We start from the raw sequence: 22,651 nt of genomic DNA, 5'->3' as shown, positions 1-22,651 counted from the left end.
CTAGAAACGATATAAAATTGTTAACAGAGAATTTGAAAAAAGTTTGGAATAATACTTATTAATTAAAATTAATTGGAGAATGAATCTGAAATCTTTTCCTATTTTTTAATTACAACCAACTTTTAATGATATTGTAAAGAAATAAAGCATTTTCACTCTTCATTTATTTCACATTTTTTTAATTTTCTTGGCACCCTGTACTTGATATCTAAATGTATGTATGCTAAAGTAATAACTTTAACAAACATATTTTTAAGTACATTAAAATAAATCAAAACTAAAAAAGTTTCTTTTCCCGACAGTCATCTGTGGACATATTTTGCATCCATTAGACAGATTTGCTCTCCATTATTACTTTTTTTTTTTAAATAATAATAACTCTTTTTAGGAACCATTAAAAATTAAATAATATTTTCACCTTTTAGTTCATTTGGTGAAAGTTATCTTTTATGTTTACGTTTAATTGATGTTTCTCATATGTCTATCAATCCACGTTCTTAGCCTATAATGCCCGATTTTTTCTAATGAAATACATTTTGAATTTATTTAGAAGAGGCAGATATGGACAGGGTATTCAAACTACCCTCTACCACTTTCATTGGCGGCAATGAAAAAGCTTTACCATTACGTGAAATTTTACGTAGATTGGAACTTACATACTGTAGACATATTGGTGTAGAATTTATGTTTATCAATAGTTTGGAACAGTGCAATTGGATTCGTCAACGACTTGAAACACCTGGGGTAACAGACCTCAGTGTTGATCAAAAGCGACTTATTTTAGCACGTTTGACTCGTTCCACCGGGTGAGTAGCTAAATACTTTGAGAAATTAAGTATTTATTTTTATTGCAATCTAATCATAATGATACTTAAAATTATGGGGCATTTTTTAAATGAACAAATTTTTTTTTGCAGATTTGAATCATTTTTAGCAAGAAAATGGTCATCCGAAAAAAGATTTGGTCTTGAAGGTTGTGAAATTTTGATACCTGCGATGAAAACTGTAATTGATAAATCCACCGAGTTAGGAGTTGAAAGTATAGTTATGGGAATGCCCCACCGTGGTCGACTTAACGTTTTGGCTAATGTTTGCAGAAAACCACTTCATCAATTGTTTACACAGTTTGCTGGTTTGCAAGCGGCCGATGATGGGTCCGGTGATGTAAAATATCACCTGGGAACATACATTGAAAGGTATAACTAAGATTCATAGTATTTTCCAAAGAATTAATATTAAATTTTATTTCTAGATTAAATCGTGTAACCAACAAAAATATCAGATTAGCTGTTGTCGCTAATCCTTCGCATCTGGAAACTGTTGATCCTGTTGTTCAAGGAAAAACAAGAGCTGAACAGTTTTACAGAGGCGATGGAGAGGGGAAAAAGGTATTTATAATATGCCGTATTTATAAAATATAATGTTAACTTACATGATTTAATTTAACAATTATTTTAGGTTATGTCCGTGTTGTTGCATGGTGATGCTGCATTTGCGGGCCAAGGTGTTGTTTTTGAAACAATGCACTTGTCTGAATTGCCAGATTATACCACTCATGGCACAGTTCATATAGTTGCAAACAACCAAATTGGTTTTACAACTGATCCTCGTTTCTCCAGATCATCTCCTTATTGCACAGGTATGCAGCAAAACAGGTGACAAATTTTTTCATTTATTATACCGTTAATATTTGAATTTCAGATGTCGCCCGTGTTGTAAATGCTCCAATCTTCCATGTTAATGCCGATGATCCCGAAAGTGTGATCCACGTCTGTAACATAGCTGCCGAATGGAGATCAACTTTCCATAAAGACGTTGTTATCGATTTGGTATGTTATCGCAGGAATGGCCACAATGAAATTGATGAACCTATGTTCACCCAACCCCTTATGTATCGTAAAATTAAGGCTATTAAACCTCTCTTACAAAGTTATTCTGAGCAATTAATTAAGGAAGGTATTGTAAGTGAAGAAGAAGTCAAAGATGTAAAAGATAAATATGATAAAATTTGCGAGGAGGCTTTCGAACGTGCACGTCAAGAGACACACATAAAATATAAGGATTGGATTGATAGTCCATGGTCTGGTTTCTTTGAAGGCAAGGATCCTTTAAAAGTTAACCCTACAGGTGTAAACGAGGAAACTTTAGTGCATATTGGGAAACGGTTTTCCTCACCACCTCCAAACGCAACCGAATTTATTATTCACAAAGGTAATATTTATATTTAAATTAACATTTAATATATTTTCCCAATTCTTATGTCATAAAATTATATTTCCTGTACATATTCATTTCTTATTGAAACAGATTTTAGTTAATGATGGGCATTATCATTTAAAAACTATCAGAATATTGAATAGTACCAAAGTATTCGAATTATTCGATAGTGCAAAGAAAATTTGAATAGAAATAGTGTGATTAACAAATTACCGGTTCCACGTCACATGCCACTGAACTAGTAATCACTGGTCAGTAGTAGATAGTCATAGTCATTGGTTAGTATTAGTAAACAAGACAACCACAGACAGTATGAGTGATTGTACAGAAGTAATTTAAATTTCTTTAGATTCTTTAAAAATGTAAATAGCTATGTAATCTATAAAATAATTGTATTACAAAAAAGTAATAGTGATAAACATTTGCAATATATTTCGAAAATAAATTGTTTTCTACTACATAATTGCACAAAGAAGCATTTCCAACTGTATTTCCTGCAAAAGAGGACTCGTCTTCAAATTATAATTATGTAGATTGTCCTATTCATTTCGTTAAAACTTTTTGTTATTTATAACGCAACATGTTGTCACTAACAAAATGAGAACAAACTATGTACCTAATATAATTATGGGAAAAGATCACAGTGTTAATAAAACTATAATTAATTTGTTAAATAAATAATTTTATTATTTTTAAATTATATCTATATTAACACAAAATATCTATTTTTCCATACAAATAAAAATTTTATGATTGCCCTTGTCTATCAAGTCAAAACTCAAAGTGCTGACAACCGTGTGAATTTCAGGGTTTATAATGTACTGTGCTTGAAGTCTATTAATGACTAATTTATTCATTGGCTGAATTCAATGGATAGTGCCCGTCATTAATTTTAGTACCCAAATACACTTAATCTCGACATTTATAACATCATGTGAAAGTAAGAATACGAGAATATGCAAATATGATTTAACAGTCAGTACACAAATATTTTTTAAAAGTACAGTTAGTTTTTAATTAATGTTTTTTATTTCCCATTATGTATTGTAATACTAGTTATCCCTGCAGATTAGTAGGTCACTTTGTATTAGTAGGTATAGTCTTTCCGAAGTCAGTTAAACATGTATAAAAAAACCGATCAATCAAATTTAATGAGTATCATAGGCGTCCCTTAAAAAGTTTTCTGCTAAAGCTAAAAAATTATAATAATTTGTATATAATGTGTAGAAAAATTCTATTATATATTTATTGACCAACAACATATTTTAATTATTTTTAAACATATTATTATTTAATGCCATGTTGTAATAATATTATTTCATCCTTTCGCAATTGTAATATAAATGATTAATAGAAGGCGCCTATAAAAAATTTAAATTACCTAAATCACACCAGATTCCGCATTGCTGAACTGCACTGCTGGGCAATTTGTCAACCACTTGTCAAAAGCTGAGATTTATTGCCCAGTAGCTCAATGCAGTTGTGTTAAATTTTGATTGCCCGCGCTCGCATTCTTCAACTATATACATTTCTATCACCTCCACATGTAGTTCGACCAGACCTGTATATGGGTATGGTTAAATAAATATGGAAACAAGTTTTTCAAATATTTCAATGCCCAGTTGCTGCGTCAGCTACCGAACCTGGTACATACCGTCAACGACTTAATTCTTCAATTGATATCGGAAAGACTATACAAGGCAGTGCTTTGTGCTAATAGGCATAAAGTAGCAATATCTTTTAATGACTAGATTTTATAGGTTGTAACCAACATACCAATTTAAAAATATGGAATTATGCTGATCTAAACTCATATGATTTCAACATTTATATTATTATGCACATTTCATTTTTTTATATTCATAATGCAAAATTTGTCACTAGAAAGTTGAATTTCATTTTATTTTTTGCAACAAAATTTTAGCATTTCAAACTGACATGAAATCATTATCAAATAATTAAAATATATAATTGTATTAAGACCATTTCTTTTATTAAATCTTTTTTAAATCTTGTAAAATGTTCTTACCCAAAAAGCCCTTTTTTAAGATTTTTTTCATAAAATTTAATTGTTAACGTGAAGAAAATAAAATTACTGTTGCAAATAAAATTGATGTGACTTGTAATCATTTATGAAGGCTCTGTATACTTTTCTAGGTTACAAATCTATTATTAATTACACAATCTAGAATTGTTCTAAATTTATGACTAATTATGTGCATAGAAAATCCTGTATTCTTCTGCCTAAGAAATTATCATTTCCTACCACAAATTTATTTCATATCACAATTTCTTATCTCAATCCTTAAAATAGTGAATTTCGCGGCATAATTTATTTTTATACTACATTTGTATTTCTGATATAGTATAAAATCAAATATTGTTTGCTTTGATATTATATTGTTTTTTAAGGTATTGAACGTATTTTAAAATCAAGAATGGAGATGGTAGAGAACCGAATAACTGACTGGGCTCTTGGAGAAGCAATGGCCTTTGGTTCTTTAGTAAAAGAAGGTATTCACGTTAGATTATCCGGACAGGACGTAGAAAGAGGTACATTCTCTCACAGGCACCACGTTTTGCATCACCAAACAGTTGATAAGGCAACTTACCGGTAAGTAGATAATCTTAACCTGAGCATATTTGTAATTGTACATAAAATACAGGGTGTTGCATATTCTACAGACAAAATTCCAGAGGTGATTCCATAACCAAAAATGAGAAAACAAATTTATATAAACATATGGTCACAAACGAAATACACTTCCATTTAAATAATCCATTCATATGTTTTTATTTGAAAAAATCTATAAATTTGACATTTTTTTTAGCAGGGACTCACCTGTACAATTTTGTTAGTGAAATTTGGTAACACTGTATAGAGATCATTTATTTACAGTACATAATAAATATATCAATTACACATGACGCAAAATAGAATTATTAATTTTTTTATTCAATTTTTAGACCTCTTTGTAATTTATACCCTGATCAGGCCCCTTACACAGTGTGCAACAGTTCACTTTCCGAGTATGGTGTACTTGGATTTGAATTAGGCTATTCCATGACTAATCCTAATGCTTTAGTAATTTGGGAGGCTCAGTTCGGTGACTTTGCTAATACTGCTCAGTGTATCATCGATCAGTTATTATCTAGCGGTCAAGCCAAATGGGTGCGACAAACTGGATTAACACTCTTCTTACCCCATGGAATGGAAGGCAGGTTACTAATAATATTTTAAAAACCGGATCATAAGGTTTGGTTTCCTAGGAAATTGGTCGCATAAGATAGCGGCCATAATCATTATGTACTAAACGCTCAGCTGCGAAAAGAGGCATTTGGTATTACCAAAGGTTTTCTTCACTAGCCGCGAAGCGCTCCTTCCTTTATCTCGACATCATATTCTGAAAGCCATTTCTTAGCGTCTTCTAAGAGAAATTTCCTCTTTAAAAAGAGTTCTCACCGAAAATCAACTTTTTTTTTTGCTGTGAAAGATACCCGAAGTACATCTGATGTTTAGACAAAGATGGAGACAAACATCAGTGAAGACGTCAAAATAAATGTTGTATTTTAACAAGTTTTTCGGCCGATTGGGCTACGGTGGGTTATTATTTTGCCGTTAGTTTTTACCAAAAATCGATAAATAAAACTGACAAAAATGATTACCACAGGGATAATTTGTGTTGGCATCAGCCCCTATGTTCAAATTTCCTGAAATAATTCATATAGATAGCTGACTGTTGAAACGTAATTTTCCCGAAAATGGGCAATTCCTAACACCGATGATAAACATGCTATTTTTTTTTTGTTAAAAATGAGATAGGTTTAAGAATTATGGGTAAATAGTTATGGGCACATTTACATCCTAAACATGGCTTATGTGGTGTTCTTTAGAAGATATATTGAAATATATAACATGATCTCTGATATCCAAAAACTTCTGCTCTTAAATTTTTTCATTCACACGTTCATAAACATAATGATTGTATTTTTTTATTATCAACATTTTATTAAGGCTTGTTAGCTCTAATCAAATATGTTGATGTCGAATGTCTAGTATGTCTCTGTGAATCATTACTTTTGGATCACCTTGAATAAGACCATTTTCTGTGATGTCATTTACCATTTTATTATTGTCACCATTACGGCACCGCCTTTCTAGGAAACCAAAGTTTAAGGAACGTATATAAAGAATACCCATTTCAAGCTTCGACTGAGCTTCGTCTCAAGTACATCAAGAGCTAAAGCTTCAGTCCAGGCTTGAACGAGAATTTACTATAAACTTACCCTTAGAACCAAGCACAAACTCCATCAAAATGCAGTTATTTATTACCAAATAATTCTTATCCATTTTCATTTTTTCAGGACAGGGACCAGAACATTCTAGCGCTCGTCTGGAACGTTTCCTACAGATGTCGTCTGACGATCCCGACTATTTCCCACCGGAAAGCGATGATTTTGCAGTACGTCAACTTCACGATATCAACTGGATTGTAGCAAACTGCACAACCCCAGCCAATTTGTTTCATGTTCTCAGGAGACAAATTGCCTTACCATTTAGGAAACCCCTCATCCTTATGACACCCAAGAGTCTCTTGCGTCATCCAGAGGCAAGGAGCTCCTTTGATGACATGAATGAAGGTACCGAATTTAAGAGGATCATCCCAGATCAAGGGCCTGCCTCCCAAAATCCTGAAGGTGTAGAGAAACTTATCTTCTGCACGGGAAAAGTCTATTTTGATGTGTTAGCTGCTATTAAGGAGAAGAAGTTAGAATCTAAGATTGCTCTTGCTCGTGTTGAACAAGTAAGTCTCACTAATGTTTGTAGTATCTTCCTCTCTTTTCTTCTCTGTCGGTGGTACGGTTTGCGCTGGCGGTGATTTTAAATTTTTTTTTGTTTATTTTTAAATTGTTAAATTAATGCAATTAAATTAATTTAATTATTAAATTAAAATAATTAAATTATTAAATTCAATCAATTAATTAATGCAATTAAATTCAATTAATTAATTAACGCAATTAAATTGATTAATAAATTAACACTATCAAATTAATGAATTTTTTGGAGCTTGGTCCGAGTGAGTTAGTTTCAGTAGGTGAGTTTTAATGTTTTTTTTTAGCTCACACCTTTCCCATTCGATTTGTTGAAACAAGAATGTGCCAAGTATTCCAATGCTCAGATCGCCTGGTGTCAGGAGGAACACAAAAATCAAGGTGGTTGGACCTACGTGGAGCCCAGATTTGAAACTACCCTTGCTGGACAAAGGGATATCGTGTAAGCTTTATTTTTCAGATTATTTGTTTAGTAACAAATATAATATTTTTTAACGCGATGAATGATATGAAAGCTAACAAGGAGAAGGTAAGGTAGTCGGATTTTTGTAATTTTTGATATTTATGTTACGTGTAGTTTGGACCTTGAATAAGGATTTTCCGAAGTAGTTCGACTCAATGTTCATAAATTACCGAGATAATCGATTTTAAAGTTTTACCTGACAGCTAAATCCACTAGATGTGACACATTCTTCAACTGGGAGCGTGGCCTAATGTGGAAGTTTCACATTTTTTTTTCTTTTCTTATTAAATTCCTTTCATCGTAAAAAGTCAATTGCCACATAAATTTTAAATTTTTATATAATAGTTTTCATATAAATATATATAAATTCAAAATAATTCTCTATGCACTAAAACGCAGTCTTAAACAAAGATCGCTGACTCTTACGTCACGATCCGGTATCGGTCCAAATTAAACGAGTAGTCTGTCTGTCTGTCTCACTCTTACTCATTTGTGTTTATGCAAACTACGTGTGCTGGATAGATTTTATATTATTTACTTTTACTTAACACAATATTGTTAATTATTTTAAAAATTGTACATTCTATGGCTACAGAAGCTGGATTTGTCCAAGAGCAATCTGATAATTTGTCAAAAATGGATGTTCTATAAAATATGTTTTACATTATTTCTTCCTCATTTTCTCATCCTTTGGTACATCAAATAGTTTGTTGGGGGCAGTTAGTGTTGTGGAACTACACATGGGTACTTATGTTCAGACACTGTTATGTTTTTCACGTTCTCGTGTTGTAATTCTGATCCTGAAGCTGCCACGCATTAAAGCTGCCTGGGTAGATATTGTGAAAATGTTCTTAGACTCTATGAAAATTAACGAAACTTGTCTTTATATTTTTATACACTAAAACTAACTACTCAAAACCACTCAGAATTCAATGCGAACACAAACTAATTCAACACAAGATTAAATGACAGCAATGCAATGACAGTGCCAGCCTCCCACGTCTTGACAGTCTTAACACTCATATACCGGATCCTGACGTCACAAATTGCTTGACCAATTAGGGACCGTTTTCGCCCACCTAATTATATTCAATATTTTAATAATTAATTACATATTAATAGTTTGAAAGAAAATTTGATGCATCTTCCTCATTGGTAGTGTTCAGGACTGACAGTCTCGAGATCGTTGGTTCGAGTCCGTCGCGTGACATTTTTTTATTTTTTCAAAACGCACCATATGGTTTTTTATTTTTTTCATCTCGAAAATTATGAACAAACAAAATATTATAATAAATACTTATGTATATGTAGGAATATTCCTCAAATATTTCATTAACCCTTTCGCTGTGCAATACGTCTGAATGTAGCTACCGCGCCGTGCGCGAAAGTTTACCGTGTGCGAATATATACGTCTGGAGCAGTTAGACCACTTGGTTTTACATTATGTTGTGTTAAATTACGATTTACGATAAATTTTACGATTTTATTTTAAATAAAATACAGTATATCGACAGCTGTACTAAATAGAAACTGAAAAAACAATCTAGGCATTATTACCAGTACCTCCTTCCATAAAAATATTTCACAATCGTTATTAGCTCCGCCCGCAAAAATTCCCCATACTAATTGCACTAATGCGCATGGTTGCGAATATATACGGTTTGATCAGCCTGATCCAATTTAACTATTCAAGCGAATTAATCCGTCTGGAGCAGTTTGAGCCCTATAAATTTTTAGTGAATAAATACGTCTGGAGCAGTGAAAGGGTTAATATGCACAATTGGTTGATGAACAATATTTATTATGAATTAACAATAAAGTTTCTTTTAAAAAAACCAACGGGGTTCGGTTGGTTTTTTATTTTATTTTTAGTATTTGACATTTTACGCAGTGTGGCATAAACCAGAATGATAGTTATCATAGAAACATGGGAAGCAGAAATTTTTTAAGCATCTAGCATGTGTAAATGTTATGTTTTTACAGGCGCATTTTGTTTTCAAAATATCGACGTCGAAGCAAATTTCGTTAACAGTTTGAAAGATTGTTCTTTCATCACACAGTTTCGATGCTTCTCTGCCCTTTGTGGAATTTACCGAAACTTTTTATGCCGGAGCAGGTGTGTTCTGTAAGCGGTTTTTTTAAACACGGTGGACGACCCACACAACCTAGCTCAAAATGTTAATTAAACACTTGAAGAATATTCTTACATACAGTTCTCATAATATTTCGTTTGTTCATAATTTTCGAGATCAGAAAAAGGAAAAGAAAGGAAGCTAGACGCTTAAAAAATTTCTGCTTCCCATTTTTTTATGATAGCTACCATTCTGGCTCGTGCCACACTGCGTAAAATGTCAAATACTAGCATAAATATAAAATAAAAGAACATCCTACCTGACCTCGTTTGGTTTTTTTTTTAATAAAACCTTATTGTTAATTCATAATAAATATTGTTTATCGACCAATTGTGCATTTTAATGAAATATTTGAAGAATATTCCTACATATACATAAGTATTTATTATAATATTTCGTTTGTTCATAATTTTCGAGATGAAAAAAATAATAAAAAACCATATGGTGCGTTGAAGAAAAAGAATGCCACGCGATGGACTCGAACCAGCGATCTCATGACTGTCAGTCCTGAACACTACCAATCAGGCCACGCTCACAGTTGAAGAATGTGTCACATCTAGTGGATTTAGCTGTCAGGTAAAACTTCAAAATCGACTAACTCAGTAATTTATGAACGTTGCGTCGAACTACTTTGGAAAATTCTAATTCAAGGTTCAAACTACATATACCATAAATATCAAAAATTACAAAAATCCGACTACCTTACCTTCTCCTTGTAAGAAGTTTGGTTCCATTGACATTTTTATATTTTTCAATTTTTAATAGTAAGATTTTAGAATTGAGTGTTTTCCAACTTTTTAACTCTGCCACAAAGTGAAAATAGGTTAAAAAACATGGGATTCATATTTATATTTCCTAATTTTTTACCTCATTTGATCTAAAAAAAAAAATAAAATATATGTTATCATTAATCGAAAATTTCATATCCAGCCGCAAATGTATTAATTTTTAGAATTATTTTACTCTAGTGCAATGGCAACATGCATCATCATCAGTGCTTTCACATTTTTATGAAAAAAAAATCCTTCAGTGTTGCCAGATTCATCCACTAAACCGATAAATATAAACAAATCTATTAGTTATAATAAAATATCTATTCGTAAATTAAAATTATCATTAGAAATTGCAGATACTAGTAATTACTGATTTATAAATAAAAAAGTTATTTTGGCAAATACTGGGTTCATAAATTGTAAATTAAGTTACTAGTTATCAAAATTTTCCAATAATCCGGACTTTGTCAATAAAACACAATATATTCAATTAATCATCAAAATTTATTTTGTCTCCTTCAAAATATGCTCCATTTGAAGCAATACACATTTTCCAACGAACAACCCAGTAGTCAAAGCACTATTTAAAGGCATATTCCGGTATGGACTTCATCTTCGTCAGCGTTTTTTATTTTATGGCTTCCATCGACTTGAGACGTGTTTCAGGAAGTGGTAATTTGAGTTTGGGAAAGAGGAAAAGTCAGCAGCAGTAATATCCAGCAAATACCGTGGCTGCTCGATGACATTTATTGAGTTTATCGTCATTTACAATTATCGCTGTATGTGATGGTGCATTAACGTGGTGCAAAATTCGAAAATTCTCCTTCCATAAATCTGGTCTTTGGCGGCGGATACTCTTTCTCAGATGTCTCATAACATCCAGATAATATTATTTATTGACTGTTTCTTTATCCGGAAGGAATTCTATATGGACAATACCACTATAGTCAAAGAAAACAGTCAACATGACTTGGAAAAGTACTATTCCGAAGATTGTTGGTTCTTTTGGAACCAGCCGTGCTGCGATACATTTCATACCCAAACCATCAACTAAAATAGTGCTAACTGATTCGTCAGATACGTTTAGTTCATATGTCAGCTCTTTCAAACTATAATGACGTATTTAAGCACCATTTCCTTCACTTCATTGATGATTTCTTTAGTTGAAGATGTTGAAGGACGACCAGAACGTGGCAAATCATCAACCACTTCTCGACCAAATTTGAATGCCATTTGTATGCTTGAGTTTTTGAAAAAACTGAATTATTGTACGTCGTTCCCAACATTTTTGACGATTCAGAACAAAAAATTCCGTTGATAGCACAAAATTTTAGGCAAACTCTTTGTTGAATAATATTCTCCATAGTAAAAATCGTGTAGAGTACAGTATTACCAATTTTCCATAAAAAAAAAGAAATTTACTTCTACTTTACGTCCAATTTTTAAATGGCAAACTCCAGATATTTTTTTGCCATACTGTATGGTTTGCAGACGAAAAATCATCTAATTCGTGACAAATCTCTCATTCTGGCAATGATAGTATTCTCCTGTTTCCTTTAATTATCAAAAAGACTAGCGATCTTCAGCAGAAGACGCAAAATCATTGAATTTATACAGTCCCACCCAAAAAATTGGTGCAGAAATCGCCAACAATTATGTCACCCTATCAGTGTGCTAACAAACATTTAGTGATTTTCCAAAAATGTTTCGCATTGTTGACGTCATACACGTAAAATAAAATTTCAAATTAAAAGAAGACAAAAATTACCTTAAATGAACTAATACCTTTACTAAAAATATTTAAAAAATATACAGGGTCAGAGAAATAAATGACAACATTTTTCCTAGGCGTTTAACCCACCAGAGGCAACAAGTTTTGTCTAAATTAACATAATTTTTTAAAATTGTAAATTTGTATTATCCACCACTGGAGCATTAATCGAAACTCTTAGTCGAATTAATAATAAACAGAAAGAAGCACAAAAAATGGGAATTAGTGTTGGCATTTCCAAGACAGTAACCACTCATTTACATGGTACCATATGGTATGATAATTTATTTGAAACAGTAGTTAAATTGAATTGAAGTAAGGACATATAGTCGGAACATGCAGATTTAAAACTATGCGCCACTATGACATTCGACATTTTTATTAAATTCATAGACAGCTCCTTAAGGTTACTTTAATAGGTATGGAATACTGGACAAAAATATGAATTTTAACAAAAATGTATCGAACAAAAGTTGTTCCTTTTAATGAAATATTTACTTATAGTTGAGCCGGCGATTCTTTACGTACACGTCATTAAGCGTAATTGTCTGAACTAAGATTACAAAACGAATTCAAATGACTAAATATGTTCACGAATTACCGTTCCTTTAAGAAATAATAACTATTTGCATTTGTATAATGAAAATTTGTTCTGTAATTTTTTGCATCATAACATTTTTAAAATTGTAGTGAAAAGTTATTTGGAAATTAATAAAGAATCTTTGACGGTACGGTCATAACCTTAATTATTATCGATCTTTTGATATGTTCATGATAGTCAGAAAATGATTTTCAAGTGGCTGATTTATTGTGATAGTTTGACAAATACTACACTACACTAATCAAATTCATATCTGCAATTTAATTGCATGATAAATGATAATATGTCTGTCTCTTTTTCATTCATCATACACAATTAATAACCACTGTCGGAACTAGCACCAACAGCACACACATGAAGGTGATTGCTTGTCTTTGTCTATTAGCTACTTCACATTAATCAATTATTATTGATCACCGGCTATACTTAAAATTTTGTCATTTATTTCTAGGACACCCTGAATATTTTTAAGAGAAAATGGGCATTTCCATTTTCTTTGCGACTGAATGAAATTTCTCCATTCACATGTAATGATAGTTTTACAAAAAAATCGCTTTTGGTGAAAATAGAAAGACCTTATGCTGATTTTTTATTATGTCAGAAGTCACAATTTGTGAAAAAAGCTTTAAAAACTTTGTTGTTTTTTAATTGTAGTACTAATGAAGGAAAGGAAGTTTGTAGTAGTAACCTCCTAAATTTTTTTTTACATACAAATGGCTTGGATGGCTTTAGGGCTTGGATCTTGAGGTGCTGCAATTATTTTGGATATGTGATATTGACTCACTCATTATTAGCTTCGAAATTTAAATTAAAAATAGATCAAATTGTTAGCACAAAATTTGTGATTTCATTTGACAAGAGGGTCATATCCAATTTAAAATATATATATTTTAAATATCTTCTTAAAATATTTAACATCTATTTAATCAGTCTGATTTTAAATAATTTTGTGAAAAAGAAGATACAAAGTATAATTCTAGATTGCTGAAGTTTCTACCACAGCTAAATCACTCTCTGACTTAGCGATCAGAAATATAATCAGAATTTTTTTATCTTATTTATACAAGTGAACATTAAAATAGAAGAGAATTTTCATATTGAAAACAAAAATGTTCCTCTCAACACCCTTTCCTCCATTAAACACGTTTACTATAATTACACAAAAAGTGTGTATGAGATACAAGTACTGCACAATTTGAATCTACAAAACACAACAGTGTTGTTAATCTTTTTTTATTAATTTTATCTCATTTGCGAAAAAGGGGTGTCATAATGAAAAATTACATAATAGCTGTTTTACATTGACAATTTATTGATGAATAAATTGACGAAGTTCTTCGTGAATTAATTCACGAATTTATTGGTAAACAGTGCTGTTTTACACTGCTACAGACTTTGTCAAGTTTTTTGACGCATGAATCAGTTCTACCAACCAACCAAAGAAGCAAATAAATTTCAAAAATGTCACCTTTCCACTCATAATTGTAGTGATATAACAGCGGTACCGTTTTGACACATATTATATAAATGTTAGCGTTTGTAAGTAACAAATCAGTAAAAACGATGCAAAACTAGTACGACGCCACACAATTATTTACATATTCCAATAACATAACCTCATTACTGATCTGAGGCTGGAAATCTGTTGGGTTGGTACTTCCGAACTTCACGAAGAAATTGACGAAAATTAGAACATGCTCTAATTCGTCAAGAACTTGATGAATAAATTCATGAAGTTATTTGACAGCAGATTTGGTGCATTACACTTGTCCAATTTCTTGATGAAGCGACTTCATGAATTAATAGATCAATAAATTGTCAATGTAAAACAGCTATAAGGAAAGTTATATTATTGTCATTTAAAGGAACAGTGGTTAACATGTTGATATACTTCTTCAGGCCTTGTGTAGATTAAACTTTTTTAGATCAAATTTGTTCACAGTTTATTTAAAATTGTAACATCTGTTTTAGTTTATTTTAAGGCAATATGTGACATTTTAAATTTATTTATATTGAATATTAATACTAATTAATGAGTGAAGATATGATTACTCTCGAATGAGTATCGTTTTCGTTAATGTTTTAGCTCCACTAAAACTGAGAGTAGAGGTTGGTTCAGTAGACTGTTTGGTAAGGACGAACCTAAACCTCAATCTAAACAACGTAATGAAAACGTGCCCGATGCAAGGGTTGTTAGGTGAGATTTAGTCATATCTTCACATATTGCCGCTTATTGTTTTTATGCACTCTTTTTTTTTGTTTTAAATTTTTATTGGTTGAGGTAATGTATCTAATAATTTATATAAAAATAATTGTGTCTGTGTTTCTGACTTGTTGGTTAGTGGCTGTGCATGTTCCTTCCTTCTTTATTAAAATTAATCATTCATGAGAAAAAATGTTACAAAATTTGTACTGGTAAAGTGGAAAATAAAATCCATTTTATTCAGAGCTTCCGAGTAGCTGCCTGCCTACTCATATATTAAGTGCTTTTTCTTTGCTTTATACAGTTCAGGGCTCAAGTGGAATTTGACTCATTTTAAGGTTATTTAAATTCTTGTAACCCTAACTTGACAGCGTTGTAAAGAAAATGTACTAGGTCAAACTGGCCTTTTAGTACAGATTTTAATATGGTATACTATGCCTGTTTTTCACTTCTGAAAAAAAATATATGCAGGGTGTTTCAGTTCGAGTGAATTAAAGTGTAACCACAAATACAACTCAATAAATTTAGGATTTAAGTCTCGCCGTTTTTATTGTACAGAGCCATATTGGTTGGTTGTTAAAATCATATGAAATCTTTGGTATGCTTATAATAAATTGATTCAAATTTGGTGTAATGTTAACATTTACATATGTGCATAATTTATTGTAAAATTTACAAATTTTTGTAGGTCAGTGGCCTCAGAATGGGTAGTAACTTCTATGCCAATGATGTAATAATCATTTGGGATTCATTTTTAGATTCCGTGGACAATTCTACATAAAAAAGGTATACTTGTATACTCGGTATAATGTATCGTTTTACCGAAAATCTCAGTTTAATGGGAGACCGTTCTTCTGATAAGAAAGACACACACTAACTAATATTTCAAATCTCTAAAATAAAATGACATTTCCTGATGACAGAAAACTCTATTATTGCTTAGTTGTTTTTTCATGGCAATTGTTGTGTCCGGATACTGTAATGGACGCACAGCGCAGATTTAAAATTAATATGTGGGTGAAATTTTAAATAAATTATATGTTTCAAACAAACGGACCATTGAATATGCTGTCCTCTGCATTGTAGCGCAACAAAAAAATGAGCTTGGAGGGGGAATTCACCACATTACGCATGCAATAAATACTACAGAAGGGATTATATTTAGAATTTATCAGTCGTTAATGCGTGACATTATAATAATATTAATTTAAAATTTATTTCCTATCTTTAAGAAACTAAATTTCTTATCAAAAGAACGGTCTCCCATTCAACTGAGATTTTCAGTAAAACGATACATTGTACTGATTTTCAACAAGTATTACCTTTTTTTATGTAGAATTGTCCCCGGAAACTAAAAATAAATTCCGAATGATTATTAGGTCATTGGCGTGGAAGTTGAGGTAAAAACATCCCACTTTACTACTCATTCCTATGCCACTGACCTACAAAAATGTGTAAATTTTACAGTAAATTATGCACATGTGTAAATGTTAACACCACACCAAATTTGAATCAATTTGTTTTAAGTATACCAAAGATTTCATAAATAATATGATTTTAACAGCCCACCGGTTATGTACAGTGAAAATGGTGAGACTTAGATCCTTACGTTATAAGACAATTCTGAATTATTTATTGAGTTCTATTTGTGGTTAAAGTTTTATTCACTCGAACTGAAACACCCTGTATATTAACGTTTTTCTACAAAATGTTCTGTTACATTAATTTCTCCATATAAATAGTAGTTAATTTTTTCACATTTTAACTTTATTTTGTTCAAAGTATTGTAACTTAAAGTGAAAAAACTTTTTACATGGAAAAAAGAAATTTTTTTAAAAATTTAACTTTTAGTAAAAATGAGCTCCTTTTGTAGAAAAGTCATATTTTCCTTAAGCAAATAATACATTGTTATACTAGTCGAGGAAATAAAGCACTAAAAACGGCCTTACCTCCAAAAACTGTGCAGTAAGGCCGTTTTTAGTCAGGGTTCATAGCGGCCGGTAAAACCAAGGACATTTAAATAAAGGGGACTATGCATGTCACAGTCTATCTCATATGTTGGGTGAAGCTAGACAAGGGGAAAGCAGAGGGCTTTATTTTCATCCAACTGATGCGCGCGATTACATCTCCAATGTCGTACATTTTGGATGGGTCAAAATAAAATATTTTATAGTCCTAAGTCAATATATTTCAACAGCTACTCAGTATTTTTATAATAAATATATATAATATTTTTATAACTTCTTGGAATCCCAATAACTGTAACCATTTCTTTCTTGTTGCACCATCCCCAAGCATCCTAAAAACGTTCACATTTCACTTTTAGAATACTGAGGCAAATTTTCAGTGAGACATAAAAATATATTCCCAAAGGAGAACATCAAATGGTTGAATGAATGCAACTTTCAGTTGATTGCATCTTCGGTATTTTTATGTATAAGTGAACCACCACCATATTTTTGCTGTTGTATTTATTCAGTTTTTATGCTCGTGCATTTAGTAAAATTGTAAATATATTTTTGAAAAGGTTTTTGTCGTAGAGGAAAATGAAAATGATGAATGATTAAAATTTGTAATGTTGGGTATAAGGGATAACATTGAAATACCTATAAATATATTAAATATAAATAATGTCTGTAACTTATTTGTGGTGCAGCATTTTCCTTTGATTTTAATGGCCAAACGTGGTTCATATTATTGTTTTCTTACTATTTCAGCAAAAATTTTAAAAAAATACCAAGTCAGTTTTATAAAATTTTACCGTTATTCAAATAAAAGTTACCCACACGCACGACAATGGCCACAGTTGCATATACATTCCAAAGTCACCTTCAAGCACGCTTACCTGTGGAAGGATAGCTGATGTGGATGTTTATAATCCAATTTCTTACAAATTCTGCACTGTCTAACCATATTCACACCTTAAAAGTTTATCCAAAATACATGTATAAACACTAATCACGTTTCACTTACTAAAATCACAACTATTTTCTAACAAGAGACGCCATATTCTGCCAACCACGGCAGAACGAACGAGGAACACGCTACAAATTATTGCGTAGTTGCCAAGTCTTCAAACATAGCAAATATGAAAAATGAAAAATAGTTTAATATGTACAGAATTTAACAATATTGTATGCATAACTTACTAATACTATCCTATAATAATAATTTTCACAATTGTGATGAAAATTGCCATAAAAATATTAAGTACATTTCCAGTATAATTATACAGCTGACAACAATGATACAATTAGACTGTGAATAGACCAGGCTTCATCTAGAAATGTAAATAAATAAGTTCCCTTTATTTAAATGTCCTTGGGTAAAACCGATAATACCGAGAAAAGTCAGGGAATTCATTATTCTTCATAAAAAACAGGGAATAGTCAGGGAATTTTAAAAATAGTTATGAAAGTCAGGGAATTTGATGCTTGCTTCTGGAAATTTTGTGAAAGCAGGCCTTGGGTTCTTGAAAGAGAAAACTATTTGCGGTTTCGAAACATTTATAAGAGGTTCTTTAGGTATAAAAAAGATTATGGAGTCCAGTCGAGAAAAAGTTTAATGCATAAATAAACATCAATTAGTATGTAAAAATGAATTACAAATGACCTGGATTTTTTTTAAGTCAGGGAAAACCTGAAAAAGTCCGGGAATTCTTTATTATTTTTGAACTATGAATCCTGTCAGTGCTTTATTTCCTCGACTACTATTGTCATATTTAGTTATTCTGGCTAATCAAAGTGCAACTTGTCATTCATCCCTTGCCAGCTTAATACCCCATACTTTTTGCCTAATAAGAAAAAAAAAAGTTTAGACCTTGAATAATGTTAAGAAGTGAAACAATATTCAAACTATAAAAAATACAACTGGACAATCACTTTGTGAATGTTATCATTTTGTTTTCGTTTTTCATGAAATAGTTCCCCATTTAATTCATTCAAGACAAATGATATTGTACCAACATCAAAATTGTTGGTATTTTGAAATGCAATATGGCATCTTGATTTCAGAATCTTATGGTTGGTTTATAATCTATCAATTATAAACCATTCATGAGATTATTAATAAAATATCAATAAAAAAAATATGCCCTGTCTTTTTAATATTTTAATAGAAAATTAAATTTTTCTGTCATATCGGCTAACAGGTTTCTTTAATTTAACTGACTTCTCATATTTGGAATCTACTAATTTAATCACTCTCATTATACATATTTTTCATTAGTTTCACCATACCATCATTGTGTTTCTAAGGCTTGAAAAATGCGAGTAACATTAGTTTTCAGGAAATGTAAAAAATTGTCAACAGATGTTTCCATTTTTTAATTAGTTATTTTTTCACAATTGATTTTTATTATTTTTCTAGTTATGTTGGCCGACCTGTTGCTGCAAGTACCGCTACTGGAAGCAAAGCCCAATATCTCAAAGAATTAGCTGCTTTGCTTGAAGACGCTACCAGGCTTTAAATTTATATTTTGGAAAAGGTAATATTGGAACACCTGAAGCCATCACAGTTCAGTTAAAACCACAAATTACATGTTACAGATCCATAGCATAGAAAACAATCTTAGCGAGTACAAAAGTATTTATTGTATAATAGAAATGTCAATACAGGTATTTTAAACACTATTATAAATCATATTTTAAATATGCACTGATTAATATTTATATCTCTAATAGTTAATGTAATTATTGTACATAGCACTGTTTAGCTTGCGTAAATATGAACATTGGAAAGGTGGTAAATTAATTTCAATCGAAACGACTTTCTGCAACAAGGATTGTTTTGCGTGTACATTGATTTAGTATTAATACTTATTACAGTGTATAAAGCGAATGAAATGTGGTAATATGAAGTATTTTATTTGTATTATTTATTTATTGTGTAAGGATGAAAGTAATTTGAATGACAATTCGTTATCTAATTGTGTTGTTTTTATTGTTTACCTTCCTCATTTTAAATGTTATACTTTGGGTATGAGTGTTTAAATCTGTGCTCATTTTAATAATGGGCTGTCACAGCCTTTATGCAGAGAAATTTCAGATTAAAATGCATAAGTGTTTCATTTACGAGATAAATGAAATGAAAGGATGCTGAAAGTTCAGTCGAAAACTGTTTAGAATCGAGAATCGTTGCGAAAAAGTTCAGCATTGAAAATGAATAATAGTCGTGGCTGGATTAACGTATGGTGAGGCCTGGGGCTGTAAGCTCCACGGAGGCCCTTTTTCTAACAAAAAAAAAATATACAATTTCAAACTAAACACTTTTTGGTGAGATTCTAAAAAAAAGGTCACACCACGCAATCAGCAACTTGCTAATATAGAATTTCAAAACCTAAAAGCTGGTATGATTCAACCAAAAAAAAAACCTTAAACACTTGGTTTCATTTTGCCAAAACTTGCCAAGATAATAGGTCTATCCAGTGGCGGCTCACCAGGTGACGCAAGTGATGCATCGCTTCACCTAAAATTTCCGTTTGGTTGTGCAATTTAAAATTACTTTTAATTTTATATAAATTTTATAATTTAGGTATAATTCTATATTGAAAATGTATTGTGTTTGTTTAATACGCAGAAATAAACATAGCTTTTGTTGGGTGTGTAACAAAAGCCAAATCTGTGTAAATTATGGGGCGGTTTTCGGAAAGACGGGCTCAATAGTTCTATTAGGCCTTCTAAAAACAACCACGGTCAGACGAGAGTCAAGTAGCATAGGTGCCATATTTGTATTTAAAGGATGGTCTGAAGAGCTTTTTCGCGGAGACTAATTTACAAACCGATAATTAGAACAGTCCCAAAACCAAGAGAAGGCCATAGAGGTTCCAAATTTGAATTAAATCAAATTATTAAATTGATAATAATTGGAAAAGAAAGTAATAGATCAAATAGCTAGTTTCTAGGCGGATTTTCTGAGCTATAAGAATATATTAAATGAGATTGATTAATCCGTCCTGTATTGCTACACGGAGTCACTAGAGGAAGGTTATGGTTACTTGTAAGTTCAGTTAGTCACAGAATTATTTATATATGTAAGTCCAGTCAATTAGGTAATTATTAACATGGTATAGTTATACCAAAGGGTTCTGGACCCAAGAAATGGGCGTGTCGAAGCGAGGTGTCGAATTTAGGAGAGATCTCCGAAAAACAGGCAGTTTTTCCTTAAGTTCCATATTGAGCAGTCTACTTAGTTTTACAGGTTAATTTAATAATTGATAAAGTCATTCCAAATTTTGCTATGGATCGCGCATTCCCTGAATCTCGGTACGCTGACGCGTGTAAATAAATAAATAATGTTCGAGCCCGTTGTGTCATTATTTTGTTTATTTTGTTTTTATTGTTATTAAAACCCTTCCTGGAAGTCTTTGTGTTTCTTGTTCTCCCAACTTGAGTGTCATCCTATACAACCAACCACTGAATTATATGTACATAAGCCACGTACGGTAAGTGTCTGGAATTCATTCTCTGAACGTACAACATTTCTAAGTTCCCACGTATTAATTAAAGCGTAATGATAATTATAAACTTCTTTTCGAGAAGTTAATAGTAAACTCTTCTGTCAGTTAATATCGTTATGATGCTGATCATAGCGGTAGATAGATAATAGTTAAAGAAATAACTCAGGTTACAGGTGCGAACATCAACCTCGAACCATATAAGGAATAGTATAGTGACGCAGGTCGAAATCAGTCTGTATTCCGCTTCTCTTCGTAGCGTTGTTTACGGCAGTTGTCATGGCAACGAGGCGGCCAACACGGGAGTAAACTACGGCGTAGGGGAAGGAGTGGGGCGGAAATTGAAGCAGCATTGTCATCGCTCGTCGGTTGCCTTTAAACAGTTTATACGGTACGCCGATGATAACGGTTCTTAGTTAATATTTGTTTAGTATAATAATTGTAGAAATGTTTAATATGTTTGATCCAGTATGTATTTTATTGGAAACGCCATTTCCAGATGGAAAATTGAGGACAAAAAGGATTTTTTAAATTGCGAGAGACCTGTGCATCCCTTATTCTCTCGATATGGAAAAAAGGAGAAGTCAAAAGACGATATGTACTTTCGGAAGTTTCGGAATGAATGGTATTCGGAGTATAATTGGTTGTGTGGAAGTGTTTATTTAAAAAAATCTTTTCTGTATGCATTGTTTAATTGTGGGTGTAAAGTCGGGCCTGTGGAATAAGGACCGACTTAACAACGGGGAACGTCACGAGAGGCTGTTGCAACTACGAAGTTCCTTTGGAACATACATATACGGTATGCATTAATGTTCGCAGAAGTCCACAAGCCGAACTATTATTCCTATTTTTTATATAATCTAAATGAAAATACTTCTCGCGAACGTCAGTTTTTCGGTAATATTGTAAATGCAACTAAAAATTTCCGGATTAATTTAAAGCCGCGGCGGATTTGGAATTGTGAATGAGTCGATTTCGACGAGAATTGTTATCAATGAATTCAGAGGCGGACTGGCTAGATGAACAAGCCCGGGAAACATTCATCAAGCGGCCCATTTTTTGAAAGAAAAATATTTTTCATCCTTCTACAGCGCGGACCGGCCCAAAATGACCGCGGCCCATCGGGAAACCTCCCGCTTAACCAATCCGCCTCTGAGTTAATCGAATCCCTAAACGGAACGATTTAACTCATTGTCAGCTCTAA

At 31.9% G+C, this 22,651-nt stretch overlaps 1 protein-coding gene across 7 annotated transcripts in view; it reads left to right on the top strand.

Moving 5' to 3' along the window:
• LOC108914315 (2-oxoglutarate dehydrogenase, mitochondrial) overlaps window positions 1-19,921 on the top strand; it is a 39,759-nt gene extending 19,838 nt beyond the window's left edge. For 3 of the 7 annotated variants that reach the window (XM_018720093.1, XM_018720090.1, XM_018720092.1), the window contains 11 exons: window positions 551-806; window positions 918-1,196; window positions 1,253-1,388; window positions 1,459-1,639; window positions 1,702-2,211; window positions 4,630-4,831; window positions 5,185-5,435; window positions 6,583-7,022; window positions 7,338-7,492; window positions 14,877-14,987; window positions 19,362-19,921. In XM_018720093.1, the coding sequence (XP_018575609.1) occupies window positions 551-806; window positions 918-1,196; window positions 1,253-1,388; window positions 1,459-1,639; window positions 1,702-2,211; window positions 4,630-4,831; window positions 5,185-5,435; window positions 6,583-7,022; window positions 7,338-7,492; window positions 14,877-14,987; window positions 19,362-19,461 (2,621 nt within the window). In that variant the 3' untranslated portion in view covers window positions 19,462-19,921. The remainder of the gene's footprint in view (window positions 1-550; window positions 807-917; window positions 1,197-1,252; window positions 1,389-1,458; window positions 1,640-1,701; window positions 2,212-4,629; window positions 4,832-5,184; window positions 5,436-6,582; window positions 7,023-7,337; window positions 7,493-14,876; window positions 14,988-19,361) is intronic. The other 4 variants (XM_018720096.1, XM_018720095.1, XM_023455735.1 and 1 more) reach the window with 2 other exon arrangements.
• Window positions 19,922-22,651: the final 2,730 nt, after the last annotated feature.

The sequence above is a fragment of the Anoplophora glabripennis genome, unplaced genomic scaffold (genome assembly GCF_000390285.2).
Source record: "Anoplophora glabripennis isolate ALB-LARVAE unplaced genomic scaffold, Agla_2.0 scaffold865, whole genome shotgun sequence".
NCBI classification, from domain to species: domain Eukaryota; kingdom Metazoa; phylum Arthropoda; class Insecta; order Coleoptera; family Cerambycidae; genus Anoplophora; species Anoplophora glabripennis.
Note: the sequence above shows the minus strand (reverse complement) of the source record. Positions and strands in the feature narration are given on the sequence as shown.